The sequence below is a fragment of the Seriola lalandi genome, unplaced genomic scaffold (genome assembly GCF_002814215.2).
Source record: "Seriola lalandi dorsalis isolate HSWRI2012SDOR001 ecotype SW California unplaced genomic scaffold, Sedor1 jcf7180002054949, whole genome shotgun sequence".
In the NCBI taxonomy this organism is placed as follows: domain Eukaryota; kingdom Metazoa; phylum Chordata; class Actinopteri; order Carangiformes; family Carangidae; genus Seriola; species Seriola lalandi.
This window is the reverse complement of record NW_019525500.1, coordinates 876788-897722: the sequence shown is the minus strand read 5'-3', so window position 1 is coordinate 897722 and position 20935 is coordinate 876788. Positions and strand designations below refer to the sequence as shown.

Sequence of the window (20935 nt, the reverse complement as noted above, 5' to 3'; positions counted from 1 at the left end):
AATTCCTCACTGCTATAAAAGTAGAAATTCCCAAGATATTACACAATCACACACAAAAATTTGTATGTAGAGACCATGAGAGAAGCTGGTGTTGTGTTGGAACAAAAAGTGACAAAGTTTAAACTCATAAATACATTAAGCGGATCGGGGAGGTCTGGAGCGCCAGCAGTCCTCCGCTGTCTGGTGACGCTCTTCCTTCCTTTCCCACCCAGAGAAAGCTGAGCCTTACCGCAAGTCCTACTTTGTGCTCAGTTTGACTGACAGTGACACCGTCTCTGAAAGCTACACAGGACCGCTGTGGTCGTTACCTGAGAGATTTTACACCTGAACTGGAGCTTTGGATTATTCGTAGAGTTATGCGTAAAAAAGCGCACCGCTCGTCGTGACGCAGCGTCACCGTTTTGGATGTAGAGCTCTCTCCCGTGAATCCGAACTGGCAGTTGATTTACTAACACAACTTTTCCCCAGTGAGGATTATATATATCATGAGGATTTTGTGGGTGTTTGTATTGTTCTTCATTGATTTATCAGGTAAGAGGGAGTTTCATTTGAAGGCAGTTTGGGTAGATTTTAAACGGAGCGAAAAATTGTAATTTTCGAGAAATGTGTTGAATATAAGGAAAGAACAGTTTCTCACGTGGTGTACGCCATTTCATTTTTATATTCTAGGTAATTAATATTTTGTTAAAGTTATGTTGGTGTGAGTGTTAAGATGTGAAGACCCTTAGAGTATAGAGCAACGGTCCTTAGGGGGGAAAAAAATTGCTCATCCATGTTTCCTGCCATTGTTCTGTGGATCTGAGGCTTAAATACCAGGGAGAAGGAATGCTGGACAAACTGACATTATTGGGTTTGGCACTTTTATCCAAATAACTACATTCCTGGACCCTTTTTTTGTTTGTATTTCAACCACATAATGAACAAGGGTCAGCTCAACCACTCTCTCAGGTGTCAGTGTATAAGATAGTGTGAATCAAAGGGGTCACCTTTTTTTTTCTAGATTATTGATACATTATAACCTGAGGAAGAGACAGAAACTTGTGGGTTACAAAGGATTTTTCTGTCCTCGTTTGACACTGTATTTTATGTATAGAGATAACCAGCAGCACAACTGTGTGTTATGATTGTTTCAGGTGTCTGAAATGAGTTGTCATTTAATCCAAAAATGAAACCTTTCACATATTTAGACTGGAACACGTGAGCTAAACCGCTGCTGTACACTGTGTGTGAGCTGAGATTAGAAACAGGATTCATTTTGATTCACGTTTCAGATAGTGAAACTTTCTATTGAAACCTGCGTCAGATATTTGAGAAAGTTGGTCGTCACTGTGTGAGGAGTGAGAAGACACATCATAGAGACACAGAGATAGCTGTGACTATGATTTCCAGCCAACTGAACAATATACAATCAGTTGTCAGTTTATTAGGCACATCTCCTTAAAACTAATGGAGTCAAATGTAGGAACGCTGCAATGAAGCCTGGAGGTTCTAATGTTCAGTTTTTCTTTGAGATAGAGGTGTTGTTTTGTAATGCTGTTAAATTATGTTGCATCGCTCTGAGAGGTGTTTTCTAATATTATGTCCAAGCAATTTATATCAATGAGGGCAGAGAAAATCAAAGTCAAAAATCAAAGAGCCACAGGGTTATGAGTCTCCTCCTGGCTTGTTCATTCACCTGCCTAAATAGGATAAAAAGTACTTTCATGATCTGGTGGATCGTACCTCAAGGATTATGAAGAGCTGTTGTAGGGTGATAAATCAAACCCATAATGACCCTAACAACTCTGCCTCATGACAGAGAGTAAAGAAACAGAGACTAATAACCTGTCTTACAGATGCTGTGATCGACTTGACCATGATCTCCACAGCAGAGGTCAACGGCATCAATCAGTTCACCATCTCTTGTATCAATGGAGAGCGTAGCCCTGGCCAGGTTGAGCTGGACATCAAGAGAGACAACAAAATCCTCATATTCCCCAAGAAGCCAAACTTTAAAGTGTCTAAACCCAGGAACAATGAGGTGAAGGTCAAAGACTTCCGCGACCTGGATAATATTGGTATCTTCTACTGTGAATCCACTCAGGAAGTTCCCCCGCTCGAGAAGGTCACGATGATCAACAACTTCGGCGGAGGTGTGTTCAGATGTCATACGACCAGTTTTTTTTACTTCCTATCATAACCTGATTACTTATTCTCTACGGTTTTCTGATACATCCAGCTGTGATTGTGTGTCATCTTTAATAACTGTGTGTTTCTATGGGCCTTACAGCTAATTTTATTCCAACTCACCTCACTCTGACTGCTAACAAAGGAGAGACAGTTCACCTCAGCATGGAGCTACACAGCACCCAAAAGAGAGATGTGACCTGGAAGTACAACGGTAAGCTATCTTACACAGTTTAAGGCAGGAAATCTAACATCCAGCTAAGAGACCGTCCATAAATAACTGGCATACATAGTTTTTTAATGAAGGATATTGAACAAATAAGGATAGAAGGCTGCTTTGTAACACATTGGGAACCATGCCATTAATGGGTTTTTGTGTGTGTGTGTTTTGCAGGAAACTACTATTATATGACTCACTGGATCGATATGAACAATCACACTGCTGTACTCACAGTGGAGAATGCAGCTTTTGCCAATCAAGGCATCTACAGTGCCAGCTATGTGGGGGACAGCCCGCTCCAGGGGGCCTGGATGAGGCTCATTGTCCGAGGTTTGTTGAATTCTTACATTCACACTGAGGGCCAGATTGCACCAAGGCTTTTACAACCGTTTTTCAAGTGAAGATGTCATGCATTGTGCCACAGAAAATACCCCCCAAAAAATACAAAGCAAAATCATCCATGCAGTGTACCTCACAAACAAGATACTGTAGCTGTATTGAAAAGGAAGGTTGCAGTGAAGAAAGGAAGCTTGAATTATCTTTATATTCTATTGAAATCTAAATGACAGCAGACAGAGGGAGGACACCACATAAACATGTGGTTAGTGCCTCATAATAAATGAATAAATAAGACAAGTCACTGCTCCTGGACAAGAAGTAGTCCCACACTGTTTTTTTTCGAGAAAAAACGACAGAGAAGGTTCGGCCTCATTTAAATGAGCAAGTAAGCACATTTCTCCAAATGTTGAAAGTTTCGCTAGCCATTCCTGTACCTTGCCTTATTGAGGAAGGAGTCCTCTGAAAAGTGCCTGTAACGTTTCCGTGAGTTCACACAAAGTCGCACTTCTTCAAAATGTGTGAACTCCGGCCATTTTCTTCTTCACCAAGGGTTAGAAGGAAAGGGAGAAAGATTGCGGGAGTCAGCTCAACCGAAAACACAATGTTAGCTCATATTAGCTAGCTAGCTCATTGGTGGTGGCGATGACTGCCAGAATTTATAGGTAGGGGGAAGGACAAAAAAAATTTGAGAATAATAATTTTCATTTGATGCAAATTTAGTGAACACCCTTGAGTGCAAGATGAGTCATCAAACATTTGAAACTGATTTACAGGAAGATAAACACATAGATTTTCATGTAAAAAAAATAATGATGATTATTTTTTGATATATGTTTGATATATAACAAGAGATAAATTCCCACAGCAACACAGGATTAAAACTGGGAAAAATGTGTTTTTAATTTCATGGGGCCTTTAACACTATCTCTGATAACAGCAAAATCAGTGGAGAGCTGATATTGTGTTTATGAAACTGAGCTTGAATATGACATTTAATAACTGTGAAATCACAGTGGGTTACATCTGCACTTTCTTGGTGAGATACTTTACAGTGCATGTATTTGCTCAATTTCCTGTTCTTCAGTTTTATAAAGAGACATCAGCAGTATCAACACCATCTCCACCCTCCACCTGCTCTGGCTTGAGCTTTGCCTGTTTCCCACACTCTGTCTTTCTACCAGAGGCAGTGGTTTTCTTCTACTATGATACCAGGATTCACTGTAATTCCATGTCTTTTTTTCATTGCAAGTTTGTTTAATGATATAAACAGACCATCTGGGCTTGAAGAAATATCTAAAATCTAATACAAATACACAAAAGACATAGCACATCTGAATTGTATATGTATTTGAAGACATTGTAGCTTACACTTTACACACATTTTATGCTGCTCTCAGGAAAGAAAACTCTGTTTCTCTGCAGACTGTCCCAGTAACAAGTGGGGTCCTTACTGTAATCAGGACTGTCCCGAGTGTCTAAATGGAGGACTGTGTCACGATGCGGATGGAGACTGTGTCTGCCCTCCAGGATTCATGGGAACTCGTTGTGAGACAGGTCCGTACTGTACTCAATGCAATTTGTGTGTGTTAATGACAGAGTGAGTGAAACAGAAACAGAGAATGCAGTTTTTCACACTCAGAGTACATGGTAACCTATATGAGGAGTAAGGCTATATGCTCTACACTGTATTGTACATAGTTATCCTCCATACGCTAGAAATGCCTGACTCCTACACATGAACTGCACCAAACAAGAATCTCCAGCCATGCCAACAGCTCTGTGAGGCTGTACTTAAAATTGGGACCTGATGAGGCGGCTAGATGAAATGTCAGTGGATCACCAAAGAGATCACAGTTTATCCTCTAGGGACCAACTGTAGATAATTTCATGGGTAATCCATCCTTTAGTTGTCATATTATTTTGCTCTAAATCACAAACATCAGGCTCATGGTGGCATTAGAGGAAACATCAGGGGATCATCAAAGTCAGAAGGATTAATTTCCCTGGGAATATAAATATCTGTAAAAACAAACAAAAAAAAATTCAAGACAATTGTTTCCCTATTCGACACGATGTTTCAGTTTGGACCAAAGCTTTGAACAGACTGAACGATATTGCAGTCCCTTATATTTTGAGAGAACAGCTGTGAGTTTTGAGAGAAAGAAATTACATGCAGTTGCAGATTTTGCTGAACTGGAATCCAGCAGAGCATTAGAAGGACTGCTGCTTTAGAGGCTGTGGCATTAGCTGCACTGTCTAACCTGTGATGGTAAGTGGTCGGTTAAACAGGTGCAAATAAGATTCAGCAACATGGACAATTCTTTGTGACACATCCGCTCACACATCGATGTGCAAATATCCATGAATCTTGTTTCTGAAATATGTATTGAGTATTAGGTTTGAGGTCGCCTCATTCAAATTCATTCAGTATTCCTACTTCAATTCTTCTGCAGAGCACAGGGTTCGTCTGTTTTTCCAGATAAGCAATTTCATGTGTAGATGAGAGACATTTTGAACAAGGAGTCTACTAAAAATCACATCACAAAATACATGCAGAAGGGCACAGTGTCAGTGCACACTAATATAAGTGGGTAAAACTGACACAATTGGGTCATTAAGCACCTATGTAACAGTGGGTAATCTCTACCCACTACCCATAGATAGAAAACCATTGGGTCACCAAAATAAAGTAATTTTGACCCAGTTTTAAACACAAGCTCAAGTTTGACTTAGAGCTTTCATAAATGTATTGTTAGTTGTATAAAATGATGCGCATCCAAAATTTCAAAGACATATTATTAACAATCATTAATAGTAACATGTAAATTTAAAACATTATAACAGTTTATAGTTTGGGTAAATAACCCAATAAAATAACACTGCATCAAAACAATCCATCTCAGGTCCGATTGGTTACGCAATGGTTTTCTACCAATGGGCATTAGGTAAAGTTAACCCAGCACTGTGCCAGTTAAACCCAGTTATTTGTAGGTGTGGCCAGCTTAGTCTTTATAGTAAAGATATAAATATATATATATATATATATATATATATATATATATGTATATGTAAATTATTGCTGTGATCTGCCAGGTTTGGCCAGATTCTACAGATCTTGGTCTGACATCATCATACTGTCAATGAACTGTATATTAGTAACCAACTGGGCTCATTTTCCAAACTGTATGCAAATAACGTAATCAGATATAACACTGAAATCAAAATCTAAGGGATTACAGATTAGAGCATTGGCAAACTGGTTACACAGTCCTCTGTGGTGTTTTGAAAGGCAGGTTGAGGCATGATCCAGTGAAACGCAAGGAATTTAAATAAACACATTTGTGAATTTATCTTTCTCTGATGGCTTGCAGCCTGCAGAGAAGGAATGTTTGGTCAAAACTGCCAGGAGTCATGTGGCTCTGAGCTGAACTGCAAGGGGCTTCGTTTCTGCCTACCAGATCCTTATGGCTGTTCTTGTGCCAGCGGCTGGTTTGGCAGCCGCTGTGAGAAGGGTAAGCCCTACATCAGTTCATTTGTTCCAGTAATTTTTTAAAAATTAAAATTATATTCACTTTTATCCTTTTGTGTGTCATCGTGTGCAGTATAGTTTTCTGTTTTCTCTTGTCAGCCTGTGATAAAGACATGTATGGACCAGACTGCAGGCTGAGCTGTAAATGCCAGAATGGAGGCGTTTGTAACCGTTTCAGTGGATGCCAGTGTCCCACAGGGTGGAGAGGACAGAACTGCAAGAAGTCTGGTAGGTATTTTCACAATCATATTAATCCTTTTATTTTCTCCATTTCTTCCTTAAGCTCTGCTTCCTCTGTGAGATATATCACTTTAATTAAACCAACATTTCTCCAGACAAGCTCGTCTGGGAAAATGTCGATGTGCCAGCACCTGAAACAGTCAAGTTGTGTATCGTATTTCTTCATGTACAAGCTAAACATAAGCCAAGTGATCTCTCTCCTCTACTGCTTTATCCCTCTCCTCCTTGTCTTTTCTTACTGTGTGCACTTCTCCTTGTTCAGACCGGGCTCCCCAGATCTTGGACCTGGCTAGTAATTTGGAGTTGAATCTCAACTCCAACCCCAAGATCCTTTGCTCAGCCACAGGAAACCCCCTGCCCAACCACAATAGCATTGAGCTGCGAAAGTTGGACAGCACTGTGCTCAAGGTAGGAGGACCAGCTGTTGCTTACAACACTCCTGCCAAGATACTGTGACTTACAGTAAGTCTGAATAAAAATAAACAAAAAAGCACAGGCTGGATAAAACTTATGTTGAGGTTGAGGTGTATGTTGTGTAATTGTAACAGAGCCAAATACAGTTTCAAAATGCCAGTTAAAAGAATATTTTTCCATTTCGGGAAATACACTATTTTATTTTCTTGCCAGGAGTTAGATGAGAAGACAGATACTAATTGTTATCTGTGAAGGTGGAGCAGGGAGATGGTTAGCTTAGCTTAGCATAAAGACTGGAAAGAGGAGGAAGCGGGAGGAAGCAGCAAGTGGGGCTCTGTCAAAAGTTTACTGACACAAATCCTGCCATAGAAACATAATCTAAACATCTCCAGGCTCTAGCACCATACCTAAACGCAACAGACTGGAGAGTGATATTGATCTTCTCGTCTGACTCTCAGTAAGAAAATGAATTGTCAAACCATATCCTTCAAGTGAGAAAAATCAAGTCAATAAAGCAGCTTCTGGATCTCTACCAAGTTTGTCACGTAATGAGACATGTTAAATGAATTGTTAAATTGCACTGTGCCTTTAAGTCTGAACTGATGTTTACAAGGTTACGTTCAGATCTGAGGAAGTCAACAACACAATGGCCTGACCAGATAAGGCTGTATCACTCTACAGTGCAGCAGTTACCACGTGTGGTCTATAAGTGACATGTTCAGTTTTTGTTTTATTCTTTTTGTGCTGTTTCCTTGATAATTGAAATAATCTGATAAAGACCTGCGCCAGCATTTCCCTCAGGAACAAAGACATTTCTCATAGTGAAGACATTCTTAACATGAAATCCAAGCAAGAGTAAAAATAGGCACAGGAAATGGAAATGTGCTTTTCATCGTGCATTGCTTTGCTATTGTGTGTTATGTATTTTACCCTCAGGCGTCCCAGACCGTCATAGAATCAAATAAGAGTACAGCCCTGTTTGAGATCCATCGTCTGAGTGCTCAGCAAAGTGGTTTGTGGGAGTGCAGGGTTTACACCAATGGAGGCCAGGACTCCCGCAAGTTCAACCTCACCATCAAAGGTCAGTCTGAGAAGATCTGAACTAATACAGAGAGGAAAAGACACTGTCATTATTGTGATTTTTTTGTAGGCTGTCACTGCATACTACTGCAATAAAGATCTCAAATTTGTGAGTGAAATTTGTGTCCACTCAGAGCCCCCCGTGCCCACTACTGCCCCCAGACTGCTGGTAAAGAGGAGTAAGCAGCTGATAGTGATGCCAGTGGACTCCCACCGAGGAGACGGCCCCATTGTCTCCACCAAGGTCCTCTACAAGCCTTTGGACAACAGAGGCTCTTGGTCTTCCATCATAGGTGAGCAGGCGGAGTTATGGTTCATTCAGTCATCCTTTATCTCAGAAAGCAGCATCATCAGAAGATTATTTTTGACTTTTATTTCATTGCTCAGCAGCAGCAAAAGCAAACATTTCAGCAACTAGTCATCACCACAATTTCAACACACTGTAAGATCAGCCAAGGTTATAATGTATTATCCATGTTTAGAGAGCGCAACAAAGCATTGCTCAAATTCATAGTAAAACACATTCTAAATGGATAAGCTGGCAGAGACAGAGCAAAATAAATCATACTTATAGGAAACAACCTACCCATGTTTCTTTTGCAACGCACTGCAGGTTATGTAAACAAAAAGATCTTCTCAAAGAGCGCACATTACATCCAACAGAGCTCCATCCATTTTTCTCCCTAAAACAACTCATCATATAAAGATATTATAGATGAATTGTAGCTACACTGGTTCAACAATGATGGCCACGCTTCATACAGATGTCTTTTCAACATTTATTTTATCTCCCCCTCTCGACAACATCAGAAGACGCCGTGAAAACTACAACAAAAAAAAAAAAAACCCATAAAAGTTGAAACACACGTCTCCATTGTTTCAAATTCTCGTTAATGTCCATATATAAGCATGTTAACGACATAATACACAAATATAAATCAAATACAATTACCGTGTGGGCCTCTTCAAGCATGTGCAGAAAAGTATAAATTTGGAGCTGTATATTCCTCCTCTGCCACCATGGTGTTCTGATCCACAATGCCCTCGTCATACACTAAGTTTAATTCTGATCATTTGACTCTTACTCTTCAAAATAGAACAAAATATTACACGAAGGGCATCTAATGTATGACCAAAAATTATTTTAAACTGGTATATTTTTAAACAAAAATTTTATCCATGTTGCCCTTTTAATATCACATTTATTGGGTTTTAATCTATTTTAATTACCTTATGAATTTATGAAATAAGAACATATGAAACGTAAAAAATGAACAATGAAACCTGTCACTCAGACAGTTACGTGCATGTTTTAAGGGAAATGTTACTGTAAAAATGTGACTGTGAATCTAATCTAATCAGCTAATCCTACACCCACTTTATTCCAGTCTACAGTGACAAGGAGCCAATCACGCTGATGAACTTGGAGCCTTCCAAACGCTACCGTGTCCGTGTCCAGCTGAGCCGTCCTGGGGAAGGAGGAGAGGGGGACCCAGGGCCAGAGGCCATCATGGAGACTGATTGTCCCGGTAAGACCCACATACAACTGGGCTGTCCAGTTCAACACACAAATATTGTACGTGAGTATATTTATCTGGAAAGTCTTCCCTGGGAGCAAAGGCCTAAAGTCGTGACCACAGAACTTAAGCAATCATAATTATATTGTGTCTGGTTAGAGTAATGGTAAATTCTCATAATTTCCCATGCTTTTCCCATGCCTAAAGGAGCCAGTTGTCTTTTCCCCAGTTAGGATATCTGTCCTGGTAACTCAAGTCTCAGGCAAATATAGAAGGATGCCAGTGCACTCAAATTATCTGTGGCCACTTCTTTGCTAAAATAAAATAAAGACCCTGTGGGTTCAAGTCTAGGAAGCACAAACAACCTGTTTTCAAATGCCAGAGAGCAGGATTTTATTCCTCAATGTTTGTGGTGCAAAGGGAGAGATCATGTCTGAGAGTGTGAGTACAGGAATGATGAGGGAAAAACCTAAATAGAAAAGTGTCTGTTTTGCAGTGTAACAGTACAAAGTTTTGTTTGATGCTTTGGCAATATGTGATTAGGTCCATGTGTAAAATGGAACAAATTTTATTTGCTACAAGGGAACATTGTTCTCTTGCACAAGCACAAACTATCTTTAATAGTATCAACATGGGGAAAGAGAGGGGGGCTATGACATGCAACAAAGGTCCCTGTGCTGGAATCGAACCGAGGATTTTGCGGTCATGTGGTATGCACCTTGAAAAGGATCACAGACCAGTTTAAGAGATCAACAAGGAATGGCAAGTTTAATTCAAATTCAGTTCAATTCGAAATAAGTGAAACAAAACAAAATGAATGACTGATGGAATGAGGAGAAATAAACAAGGAGCTGTTAGTCCCCTCAGCTCATCGTGTGTTCTCTGTCACTGCAGAGCCCACAGTTCAACCTGAGATTGACAGCAGTTCGCTGGAAGGCCGCAATGCCACTGTACGCTGGCGACTGCCCACCATCAATGGCATTAATGCTGGCACAGCCACTGGCTTTTTAGTGCAGCTCTTCGGGCCATCGCCCTACAATGAGAAACTGCTGGAGGTGACCACGCTGCTCAATGTGCTTTCCACCAAGTTCCACAACCTGGAGTACCAGAAAGACTACATGGTGGTGGTGCAGCTCATCAACTGTGGCAGCCAGGGGCCGCTGTCCAGTCCCTACTACTTCCACATCAACAGCCAGGGTAACTAAAGCCTCTGCTGGTGGTTAGGAACAAGCTGCAATGGATCACCCTTTTAAATGTCGCAAGATTTTTAAAGCAAGTTATAATGTATTTACAGTGGTTTGTGGCAACACATGGGGCATAATGTGATAACCCATATACAGTTTTATAGGCTCAAGTGATATCTTAGCTTTCAATGGTAAACAGCAAGTTAAAGAGATTCTTAGATTCTCTTTAAACACTGGGGAAAAGAGTATGATTGGTTCATGCTTGGTGACTCTCTCTCTCCGCCCACAAACTTTGTGTGAATTGCTTTATGTGAATTGGGGAAAAGTTTAGCAGCAGATTGTTAATTGTCAAGGCATAATCAGGTCTAGTTTGTAGTCAGAGGGGATCAACTGGTTAGAAACAGATCCATCCAACAGAATGAAGGCTTTTAAACCCTAGTCTTTGATACTAAAGCCCTCCCAAAGCCTTTGATTGGAGCATCAATTTCCCTTTCAGAATATCAGGCGACAGAATCACTGTTGACGACCCTAACAATGATAATCTCTGTGTGCCTCAGGCCCATCGTCCCCACGCAACGTCCAGGCCCTGCCCCTGTCCGTGTCAGCCATTCAGGTGAGGTGGCAGCCCCCCGAAGATCCCAACGGAGGCATCATTAAATACACCATCGAGTACCAGCCAGTCGGCCAGGGGAGCCCTCACCCTTGGGTGGATATAGACGATGGGAACAAGACCACCAAAGATGTGACAGCGCTGAACGGCAGCACACTCTACCAATTCAGAGTGAGGGCTTTCTCCAAAGTGCCGGGAGAGTGGAGCAAGGTTGTTCAGGCGATGACACAAGGGGATGGTGAGTAGGAGTTTGCTGTCTGCTTGCCCACCTTCATCCAGCATTACTACAGCTGGTACACTGTAAACTGACATATAACGAAAAGAATGATGATTTCTTTCCCACACATTTGGAGCCCCACACATGCTCTTGAAAGATGAATTCAAAAGTAGACCATTGAAATTCACATGACAACTTTATATTTATAAGATATTTGTAAATTAAATATGGGATGTGAGGCCAGAAAGGTTTGAGGAAACCTTTTTGCAAGTCTTTTCTCTCTGGGCTGACACACGAGAGCAGCAGTACAGTAAAATTGAATTGGTAATCTTTTCAAAAGGAATGATTAAGTAGTTCGCCATACTGACAAAAATTAAGGGCTTTCCATGGTTTCTTGTTAAATTAATTTAACAACCTAAAAATAGATCCCAGTGGAAAATCTCTAAACTACTGTACTTGAGGTCAATGTTATGCTTTTCCCAGGTGGTGCTGAACAGGACCACCCACAAAGAGACAAGGATTTACTCATGATAATAATAAATCTCATCGAACAGTCTATTTATCTCCACTGTCTGAAAATCATCTCCATGCCTCTACTTGTTTTTCTCTCCATCTTAAACCCTCCCCCTCCCTCCTCTCTTTCCATCTCTTCTCCTCTGCTAAAAAAAGGCCTGCAGAGTTCAACCCCGACCACCCAGGGTGTGGCTGGGAGGTCCCCTGGGGACAGTTACCAGCTGCTGGTGGCAGTGGTGGGCTCGGTGACCGTCACCTGTGTGACTATCCTGTTGGCACTGCTGGCTCTTTTCTTCATTCGCAAGACGCTGCTCAACCGTCGACGCACATTCACCTACCAGTCTGGATCAGTAAGAATACCTCTTTTTTTTGTGTTTGAAAATCCTACTTTAATATATTTGTATTTACTACGGTGCTTAAGACTGTTTATATCCCCAAGGGTGAAGAGACTATTCTGCAGTTTAACTCAGGAACTCTGACCCTGACACGGAGGCCCAAGCCCACCCCAGAGCCCCTCACCTATCCGATCCTCGAGTGGGAGGACATTAAGTTTGAAGATGTCATCGGAGAGGGCAACTTCGGCCAGGTGTTTAGACTCTTAATGTACTTGCTGAAAATTTGAAATGTTTCTCTTGTGGTGTGTACCATTCTTTAATGCAAGGGGTCAAACATTTAAGCTAACAACAGTTTTTTAAACCAGGTGATCAAAGCCATGATCAAGAAAGACGGCAACAAGATGAGTGCAGCGATCAAGATGCTGAAAGGTAATTCTTGGACACATTCATGCAAGAACTCACAAACATTTATATCACACACAAACACACTGACACGCAGGGCAGATATAATCCCAGTGCAGTGCATTCTCTGACTGACGTGAACATTTCATTTCAAAGACGCCGGCTGAAGCTGCTTTGTCTAACAGTGCTGTTTGTGCTGATCTTCCTGCAGAGTTTGCCTCAGAGAATGACCACAGAGACTTTGCAGGGGAGCTGGAGGTGCTGTGTAAACTAGGCCAGCATCCCAACATCATCAACCTCATCGGAGCCTGTGAGAACAGAGGTGAGTTAGTGACACCTAGTGGCTGTGGAGGAAATTGACATGCTTTCAATTTTTGGGTTTTAATGAAACATTGATTGGTATGATTGGCATCACTGTTTATGACAGGGATAGTGGTTCACAAGTCACACAAATAGCTGTCTAGGCTGTATGTATGTTACCGCAGTCTAGTGTCCAGGCCTTATAATTACAATATATTTCGTTAGCCATCTGATGGATGAAAATGCATTTGGAGAAATGTAGAGATCTAACATACCTTTTCCATTTATTCTGGAGTGTACAGTACTGTATGTCAGTATTGGCTTTACGAAGCACTTCAATATACACAATACAATATCCTGAGCAGATCTGAGTTTTATCTATCCTTATGCAGCTAATTACTCCCCACTATGTAGCACTGCACAGCAGGTTAAATTCTTCCCACTTGAGAGCCAAACAGATACTCCCATCCCATCTGACCCTATGTCATCTGCACCTGGAAATCCCCCGAATGTGTCCAACTTAAATAGTCCCTGTCTGCCAGAAGCATTTTCCACAATCACATTTGTTTGATTTGTCCATTCGCCTCATAACCAAACTGCTGTGGCATGTATTTATGTATTTGTATAAGGTTTCCTTGGCCCCAGATCTTACCAAGAAGTATCAGTTTCCTCCAGCTACATGGCCGATGGTTTTACAGTGAATAATTGAATTGCTCGTGTTTGATCAAAGATTGATACCACATGAGAGAGGAAGTCCAGTATGGAAAGTACATCAGCGAGGATATTACAAAACCAAATCAGTCTTGAAAAGCAAACACCTGAGTAATTCAGTGTGTCTCCCCTCGTTCTCAAGTAGCAGTCAACTCTGAAGACCATCAGTCTGCTGAGTTTACATCTGTTGTTCAACACAGGTTCACTTCTTTACATCAATGATTCAAGCACAAAAATATATATATACCACCTTAAAAAACCCAATGCTTGTGATCAACATAGTTTTAACAATCATGAACATACCCATATGAATATACATACATATATACCCTATATATATGTGTGTGTGTGTGTGTGTGTGTGTTTGTGTGTGTGTGTGTGTAGGTGTAGGAGATGCAGTATAAAGGAAAGAGGTAGGAGGGTAAGAGGGAAAGGAATGAGCTGTGGAGGGAGGAAAGGAAGCAGGTTAAAATGGAAGAAAGTAAGAAAAGAAAGAAGGAAAGCGATCAAGAAGAGAGCACTAAATACAATTTGCATGTGGTCTCGCTGTCCTGCCTCTCTCTTTGTGTAGGGTAATTCCTATGGGAGAAACTGTTAAAGTCTTTTATTGCAACAGAAAAAGTCACTGGCTTACGGTGATAATACAAGCTGTTACTCAATTGCTGTTTTTGGCATTTAAGAGTTTTCTACTTCACATTTTTTTGATTTCAGGTTTTTATTCATTCGATCCTCTGAGTATCTGTCAAAAAAAAGAGAGATATATGGTTTTGTTTGCTTCTCATGCACTTTCTCATCTTACAGAGATCTGGAACAGATTCACTGTTTAGATATCAACATTGTGAAAGATTTGGTGTTTTCAGGGGGACCTCAGGACAGGAGAAGATAATGAACACAGCAGATATTTGATAGATACTCAAATGTCAATGGGGAGATAAAGACTGAAACAAAACAGGCAACAGACTTTGGATCAGCTACTATAGCACAAAACTTTTACTGATCTCAAGACCTTGGTCTTTTCATGTAGAAAAAAGTAATTTAGACACTGAAAAAACTGTGTATTCTCTCATTTGTAAGAGAAGAAAATCCATTTACTTTTTCATTGCACTGGATATTAGTAAATGTGCCTGTCACTGTTTAATTTTAGCAAAGAAATTATTTTGGAAAACGTTTACTGCAGGAAACACAGCATGTCCTGATTGACATAACCTCCTGTAGCTCTCAAAGTACATAATTGTATTAGGTTCCAGTTCTTTGACCAGTTTGTCCATGTCCCTGTTATTCTTTCCTTGCACATACAATATACTAACTAATTGTGTCAGGACTCTGCCTGATTCTGGGGAAATCAACATGAGAACCCTCCAACAAGCACAACTGTCTCATGACCTGTAGGAACTCTGGCTTTGGCTGGAAGCTGACATCTATTAACAAAGCCTCAGCCATCTGGTTGAGTGCTGTGAGGATTTCATGACAGGTCTGGTCTACCTCTGTCCGTGTCAAGACAGAACTGCTGAAGGCCAAGCCTCTTAACAGGTGTAGCTGGGTCTCTTCCCGGGCTATTTCAGGCAGGCCAGCCAAGGTCCTGGAAGAAGAAGACATTCCCATTGTGATGGTTTGGCTGAACTGCTAGCAGCTCGGACAGAAAGAAGATAAAATGTTTATTAGCAGGAGCCGGGACCTTTTTAATGATGATGATACCTGATGTTCAGATCAGAGGGATACAATGTCCATATAGAGAATATGGTAAACAGCAACACCTGTCCCTCTGTCTTCTCCAGGTTACCTGTACATAGCCATCGAATATGCTCCCTACGGTAACCTCCTCGACTTTCTGAGGAAGAGTCGAGTGCTGGAGACCGACCCTGCCTTTGCAAAAGAGCACGGAACTGCCTCCACCCTCACCTCCCAACAGCTGCTGCAGTTTGCTGTCGACGTGTCCACTGGGATGCATTACCTAAGTGATAAACAGGTAGGAGGTGAAAGAGTGTGTGTGGGTGGGTGCTTGTGTATTTGGGTGTGTGTGTGTGTGTGCGTGTGTGTGTGTGCGTGTGTGTGCGTGCGTGTGTGTGTGTGTGTGTGCGTGTGTGCGTGTGTGCGCAATGATCTTATCTCTGTTTTTAAGTTTCTCAGTACAGGCTTTTCATCAACTTCCCCTATGACGGTTGAAGTTGATAATGTCAATAAATAACTTGTGAAAATGTAATGATAAGTGGCCTTCCAATGGGGCAGAAGTATAATAATGCAATAAAAGTAATTATACATTTATAACTCATTGTAGAATCATCTAAATCATCTAGACCCAGATATTATATTATTATTGCCAAAACAAACAAACATCTTAGGAACAAGCTATACTTTCAATCAAACAAAAGATTGCTACAAAAATGTAATTTCCTGTTCAGACATATATAATATGTAATATATATAATCATGAAGGCTTTTTGCATCAGGCCTGGCATTATTACTAGTAATAATGACCCTCCTTCTCTCCACTCTCATTAGTTCATTCACAGGGATTTGGCAGCAAGGAATGTTCTTGTAGGAGACAACCTCGTGGCAAAGATAGCAGACTTCGGCCTGTCCCGCGGTGAGGAAGTCTACGTTAAGAAGACAATGGTGAGTGGTGAGCTCATGCACAGATGCACAGAGACAAGGATTTTTGTATTCCACATATTTCCACACACTGGTTGTTGTAGTACAAACATTTTTTCAAATGATGAAGACATGTAAGTAAGACTGATCAGTTAGACAAATAGTAGCAGATGGTTAAGAGAGGATTCCTGTACATAATGTAAATTTGTCACACCACAGTGTAATATGTTATGTTCTTTGTCTTTATTAAAAAGTCTATTATTCTTAAAGCTCCAGATCAAATCAGACGCATTGAAATAGCCCAGCGGGTTTGTGTTCAGGTTTTTCAACTAAACAAATCACCTGTAGAGAGCAGTGTGTAATGGTGGCACAGCCGTTCACTACTTTGCTCTAACAGGATCTCCAGCATCAGCTTGTGGCACCACAGCAAACATCTGCCATTTTATAATACAGATTTAAGTATACTTTATATTTTTATTTTTTATTTTTATATTATATTTTTGATGCTGCACGTCATCACACAGCAGAAGGTTTGACATGTTTGTTTGGCTTTCAGGGGAGGCTGCCTGTGCGCTGGATGGCCATCGAATCCCTGAACTACAGCGTGTATACAACCAAGAGTGATGTGTGAGTTACATTCATGTGTTGAACCAACATTTAACTTACTGCAACAGGCGGAGTTCTTCAGGGTCACGTTTATGACAGAAGGCGCTTCAACATCTCAAGTGTTTTAACGTTATCTGAAACAGCTGCACCAGCATCGAAAAACGATTTCTGAGAACTTTATGGGTGAAATGAGAAGCATGGCAGGCAACATGGCAGATGTTGAAAACATTGGTTAAGTGGTTAATGAACACTTCCTGAAGTAGATAGCTAATGTGTTATGTCAGTTTCTAATCAAGATCTTATAATTGTGATCTGTCCCTCTCATTTCTTCTGTAGCTTTACAGGAACCTTATTAAAATTATTTCACCCCCTAGTGAAGTTTCTATTATGTGCACTACAAAGCGCCTGCCACAGAAAACAACAAATCATCCCTCTGTCACTGGTAGAGTGATAATAGTGTGCTGTGTAACTGATAAGCACAACCAGGAAGCCTTGGGTACGACTAAGCAGACAGACTGAGACGTTGGTCTGTCAACTGGAGCCTATTTATACACAGCGGAGAGCAAGCTAGAAGAGCGTGGGACAGCTAACGGAAGAAGTTTGAAGGCTGGCTGTAGGGTCAGAGAGATTTGTGAAGATTAATAAGAGAGAGTGTGAGGGTGATACAGAGAACAAGATGGGAGACAGGGTGAAATGTAGTGCACAGAAGAGAAGACTTAAACAAGGACCAAGGGGCCAGGCAGTCAGCACAAACAGTGCTTGTCTGCTCATAAGATCTACCGCACAGTATTGTGACGTGTGAATTGGTTTGGTTTCTCTTGAATTCAGTTGCTAATCAGATTGCAGGAGAGATGGGGGGTTTTATGATGTTGAGAAACTCAATGGTTCTTCAACAGGTTACGGGCCAACACTGAGAAGTCATTTTCACCGTTAAAATAAAACTTGATTATTTAAATGCTCAAATGGCATCATGCATTTTACCTATGCAATGCAATGTAAAATCATGAAAGTCAGGACATTTTATACACAACAGCTTTTTTTAGCTTCATAATGCTATTATTAGGTTTAAATTTTTTACATTATAACCAATGATCAACAAATATACTCCCCAAGACATTCAAGTCAGTTATTATAAAATTCTTATGTTTTTTAACTGTATGTCTTTCCTAGTTTACTGACATTTCTGTCTCATCTTTTTATCCCCTCTCCCAGGTGGTCATTTGGTGTTCTCCTCTGGGAAATTGTGAGTTTAGGTAAGTGAGTATATAGTATATAAGTGATTATTTCAGTATTTGCTAAACAGTTGAGTAGTTCTTAAGATTTCAGGAGATCTTGCTTTTTTCGTGTGTGTGAGTGATCATATCTACATTGTGCTGTTGTTCCTGTGTTTGGATTGATGATGATAGTTACGATCCTTATCACTGCCTTACCCACAATCACCATCATCAACATGATCATAAACTGTTTTTCTCCTCTTCTTGTTTGTGTGTGTGTCTCAGGTGGCACGCCATATTGTGGGATGACATGTGCAGAACTTTATGAAAAATTGCCACAAGGATACAGGATGGAGAAACCCAAAAACTGTGATAATGAGGTGTAAGTGTTCAGACTTTTGTTGCTAATGATTAGCTTATTCTGTTTTTCTTTCCTCTATTTTACCATATTCATGTATGTTTCTCGCTCTTTCCAGCTATGAGCTGATGAAGCAGTGCTGGAGGGATCGGACTTATGAGAGACCCCCCTTCTCCCAAATCTCTGTCCAGCTCAACAGGATGCAGGAGGCCAGGAAGGTAATGCTACATTCACACCATGCTTGCAAACAGGGAAGAATAGGACAATGTCCTGTTGTTGCCATTTGGTGCAACATTATTCCAAGATGGTTACCCCATTGCTACTGACACATCAGTAGGTTTGCAGCCATTTTGGCACCAGTTTGTTGATATTTCTGTAGTATGAAATTCCCTTTCCTTATCCTTTTGTTTCTGTTCATTTTTAAAATCTATAACCACAAGCTTCCTCTCCATCTTCCAGGCTTATGTGAATATGGCCCTCTTTGAGAACTTCACCTACGCTGGAATAGACGCCACAGCTGAGGAGGCCTGACTACCAGCCCCCCCAGACCCTAGCATGCCACGTAGCCCCAGGAAGAAGTCCCGAGGACGGTCGCCACGTTACTGCCACCTCCCTGCTGCTCAACGTCGAGACAGGAGGACCCGGCACTGTTCCAAAACCACCCAGCTATAGATGGAGGACTGTGAAAGGACACTGTGTAGAGTGCTGTGATATCAGACGTGATGTGGAGATGTGGAGTATCGCTGGGCTGGGATGGAGAGATGCAATTGCTACTTACTTTTTGGGAAATGCTAACCCCTTGCCATTACAAACCATTCCAAGAAAAAAAGACACAACATTGTACCTCTTGCTGTAACAAAGGTTACAATGCTGGACCCTTTTCTCTGAGTGTTGAGGGGAAGTGGCAAATAAGGAGCTATGTGACTTGCTGAAACACCACAGGGTCTGTGGGGTGTCGACGCTGGACTTTATTTTCTCTCTATTACTCTAAATGGAGAAGGGAATCTTTTCATGAAGATGAAATTAAAAGGCACAGTGTGGATCACAAACATTCAGGTTCTTAGACTGTTAGAAACGGACGAAAGACATTCAATGTAGCACTTAAAACCAGCCTCACTCATGCAATCTGTCTTTTAGTGTTTGCCTATCACTGCCATGTGAATGTAACTACTACTGTATATAGTTTGTCTCTTTTTTTTAAGAACACATGTATCAAAGCCTCCTATTTGAATGTAGTCAGAATTACAGACTAATATAACTGCAACCATAATAGATGCTCAGTGTGTTGGATGCAAAGCTCCACCACAAATAGTAGTTGTCTGGAAAATGCTACTAATAAAGAGCTGATGCACAGCCTCTTTACCAGCTACCACCATTATAGTTTACCTTTAACACTATGCACCCTTACGCAATGTATGGTATGTATCCACCAAATAAGAATGTACAGTATGTTTTAATTAACTGGTTCCTTGAATAAAGCTTTTGTGTGATGACTGGACTCATCAACACAAATAGAAAGTTTACACTGATGACAATGATTTTGGCAAGGATTACTGTGTTGTGTTTTGAGGTTGTTGTTGTTGTTGTCGTTGTTGACCTGCTCACTAGTGAGCATGGTGGGAAACCGCAGGCCAGGCTACTGGGGGCCAAAGTGTCCTTGGAGAGTTCAGAAACACTGATCTCTCCTGCTGCACTGAGCTGATCTGTCACTGAGTTTCCTCCACAAACTAACCGCAGGCTTAGAACTGTCTGTCACACATGGTCTCAGTGGGCCAGCTTCCTGATGACTCCTGCACACAGACACCGGTAATACAACACACATTTGTAATAAGGGAACAAGTGCGCCATGAAATTATTTTTACTCCCATGTCCGAAAACCTACACTAAGCAAAAACCGATGTAGTCAGAACGGTCCTGCAATAACTAGTAATTTCATGATGGTTGGTTAGAGGTGTTGATTCAACTTTATGGTCATTTTGGAGGAACTGTTGAACTGTACTGCATCATACAGACAGGTGTTTCTTCAATTTATTGTACCCTCATTGTTATGGGTGGACAAAATAATAGAAACACATGTCCATATTAATACAATTCAACGACACCACAAACTGCAGCCTCCAAAATGACCATCGAGTTGAAACAACACCACTCTAAAATACTTTCAACACAGACTGATATTAATATTAGTATAAAAGTTAGTGGATGAAAGTTTATAGCTTGCTACCTTTCCCGATAACTTTCACGGCTGATCCATAGAGGAAGTCAATCTGCGTGGTTGTTATAGCAACATGTAGCTACAACTAGCTTTAGCTTGTGTTTCCTTACTTGCTGTTGTCGCCAACAACTAACGGCAACAGGTGGCTAACCGCTCTAATGCCCCAAGAAGCTGTC

The 20935-nt window shown here is 41.0% G+C and overlaps 1 protein-coding gene across 2 annotated transcripts; it reads left to right on the top strand.

The window, feature by feature from the left end:
- The first annotated feature begins 218 nt into the window (after positions 1–218).
- tie1 (tyrosine kinase with immunoglobulin-like and EGF-like domains 1) lies at positions 219–20067 on the top strand. 2 transcript variants are annotated; one of them, XM_023394592.2, is made up of 24 exons: positions 219–531; positions 1836–2132; positions 2270–2380; positions 2561–2716; positions 4148–4279; positions 6097–6237; positions 6354–6482; positions 6757–6902; positions 7845–7989; positions 8123–8281; positions 9377–9517; positions 10400–10702; positions 11247–11537; positions 12186–12379; positions 12469–12615; positions 12730–12793; positions 12978–13088; positions 15553–15743; positions 16277–16390; positions 16923–16993; positions 18185–18225; positions 18472–18568; positions 18663–18762; positions 19004–20067. In XM_023394592.2, the coding sequence occupies exons 1-24, from the start codon at positions 486–488 to the stop codon at positions 19073–19075; spliced, it is 3399 nt and encodes a 1132-aa protein (XP_023250360.1). In that variant the 5' UTR covers positions 219–485; the 3' UTR covers positions 19076–20067. The 2 variants fall into 2 exon arrangements, with proteins under 2 accessions (XP_023250360.1, XP_023250361.1); XM_023394593.2 differs by lacking the exon at positions 10400–10702 and having other exon boundaries at positions 220–531.
- Positions 20068–20935: the final 868 nt, after the last annotated feature.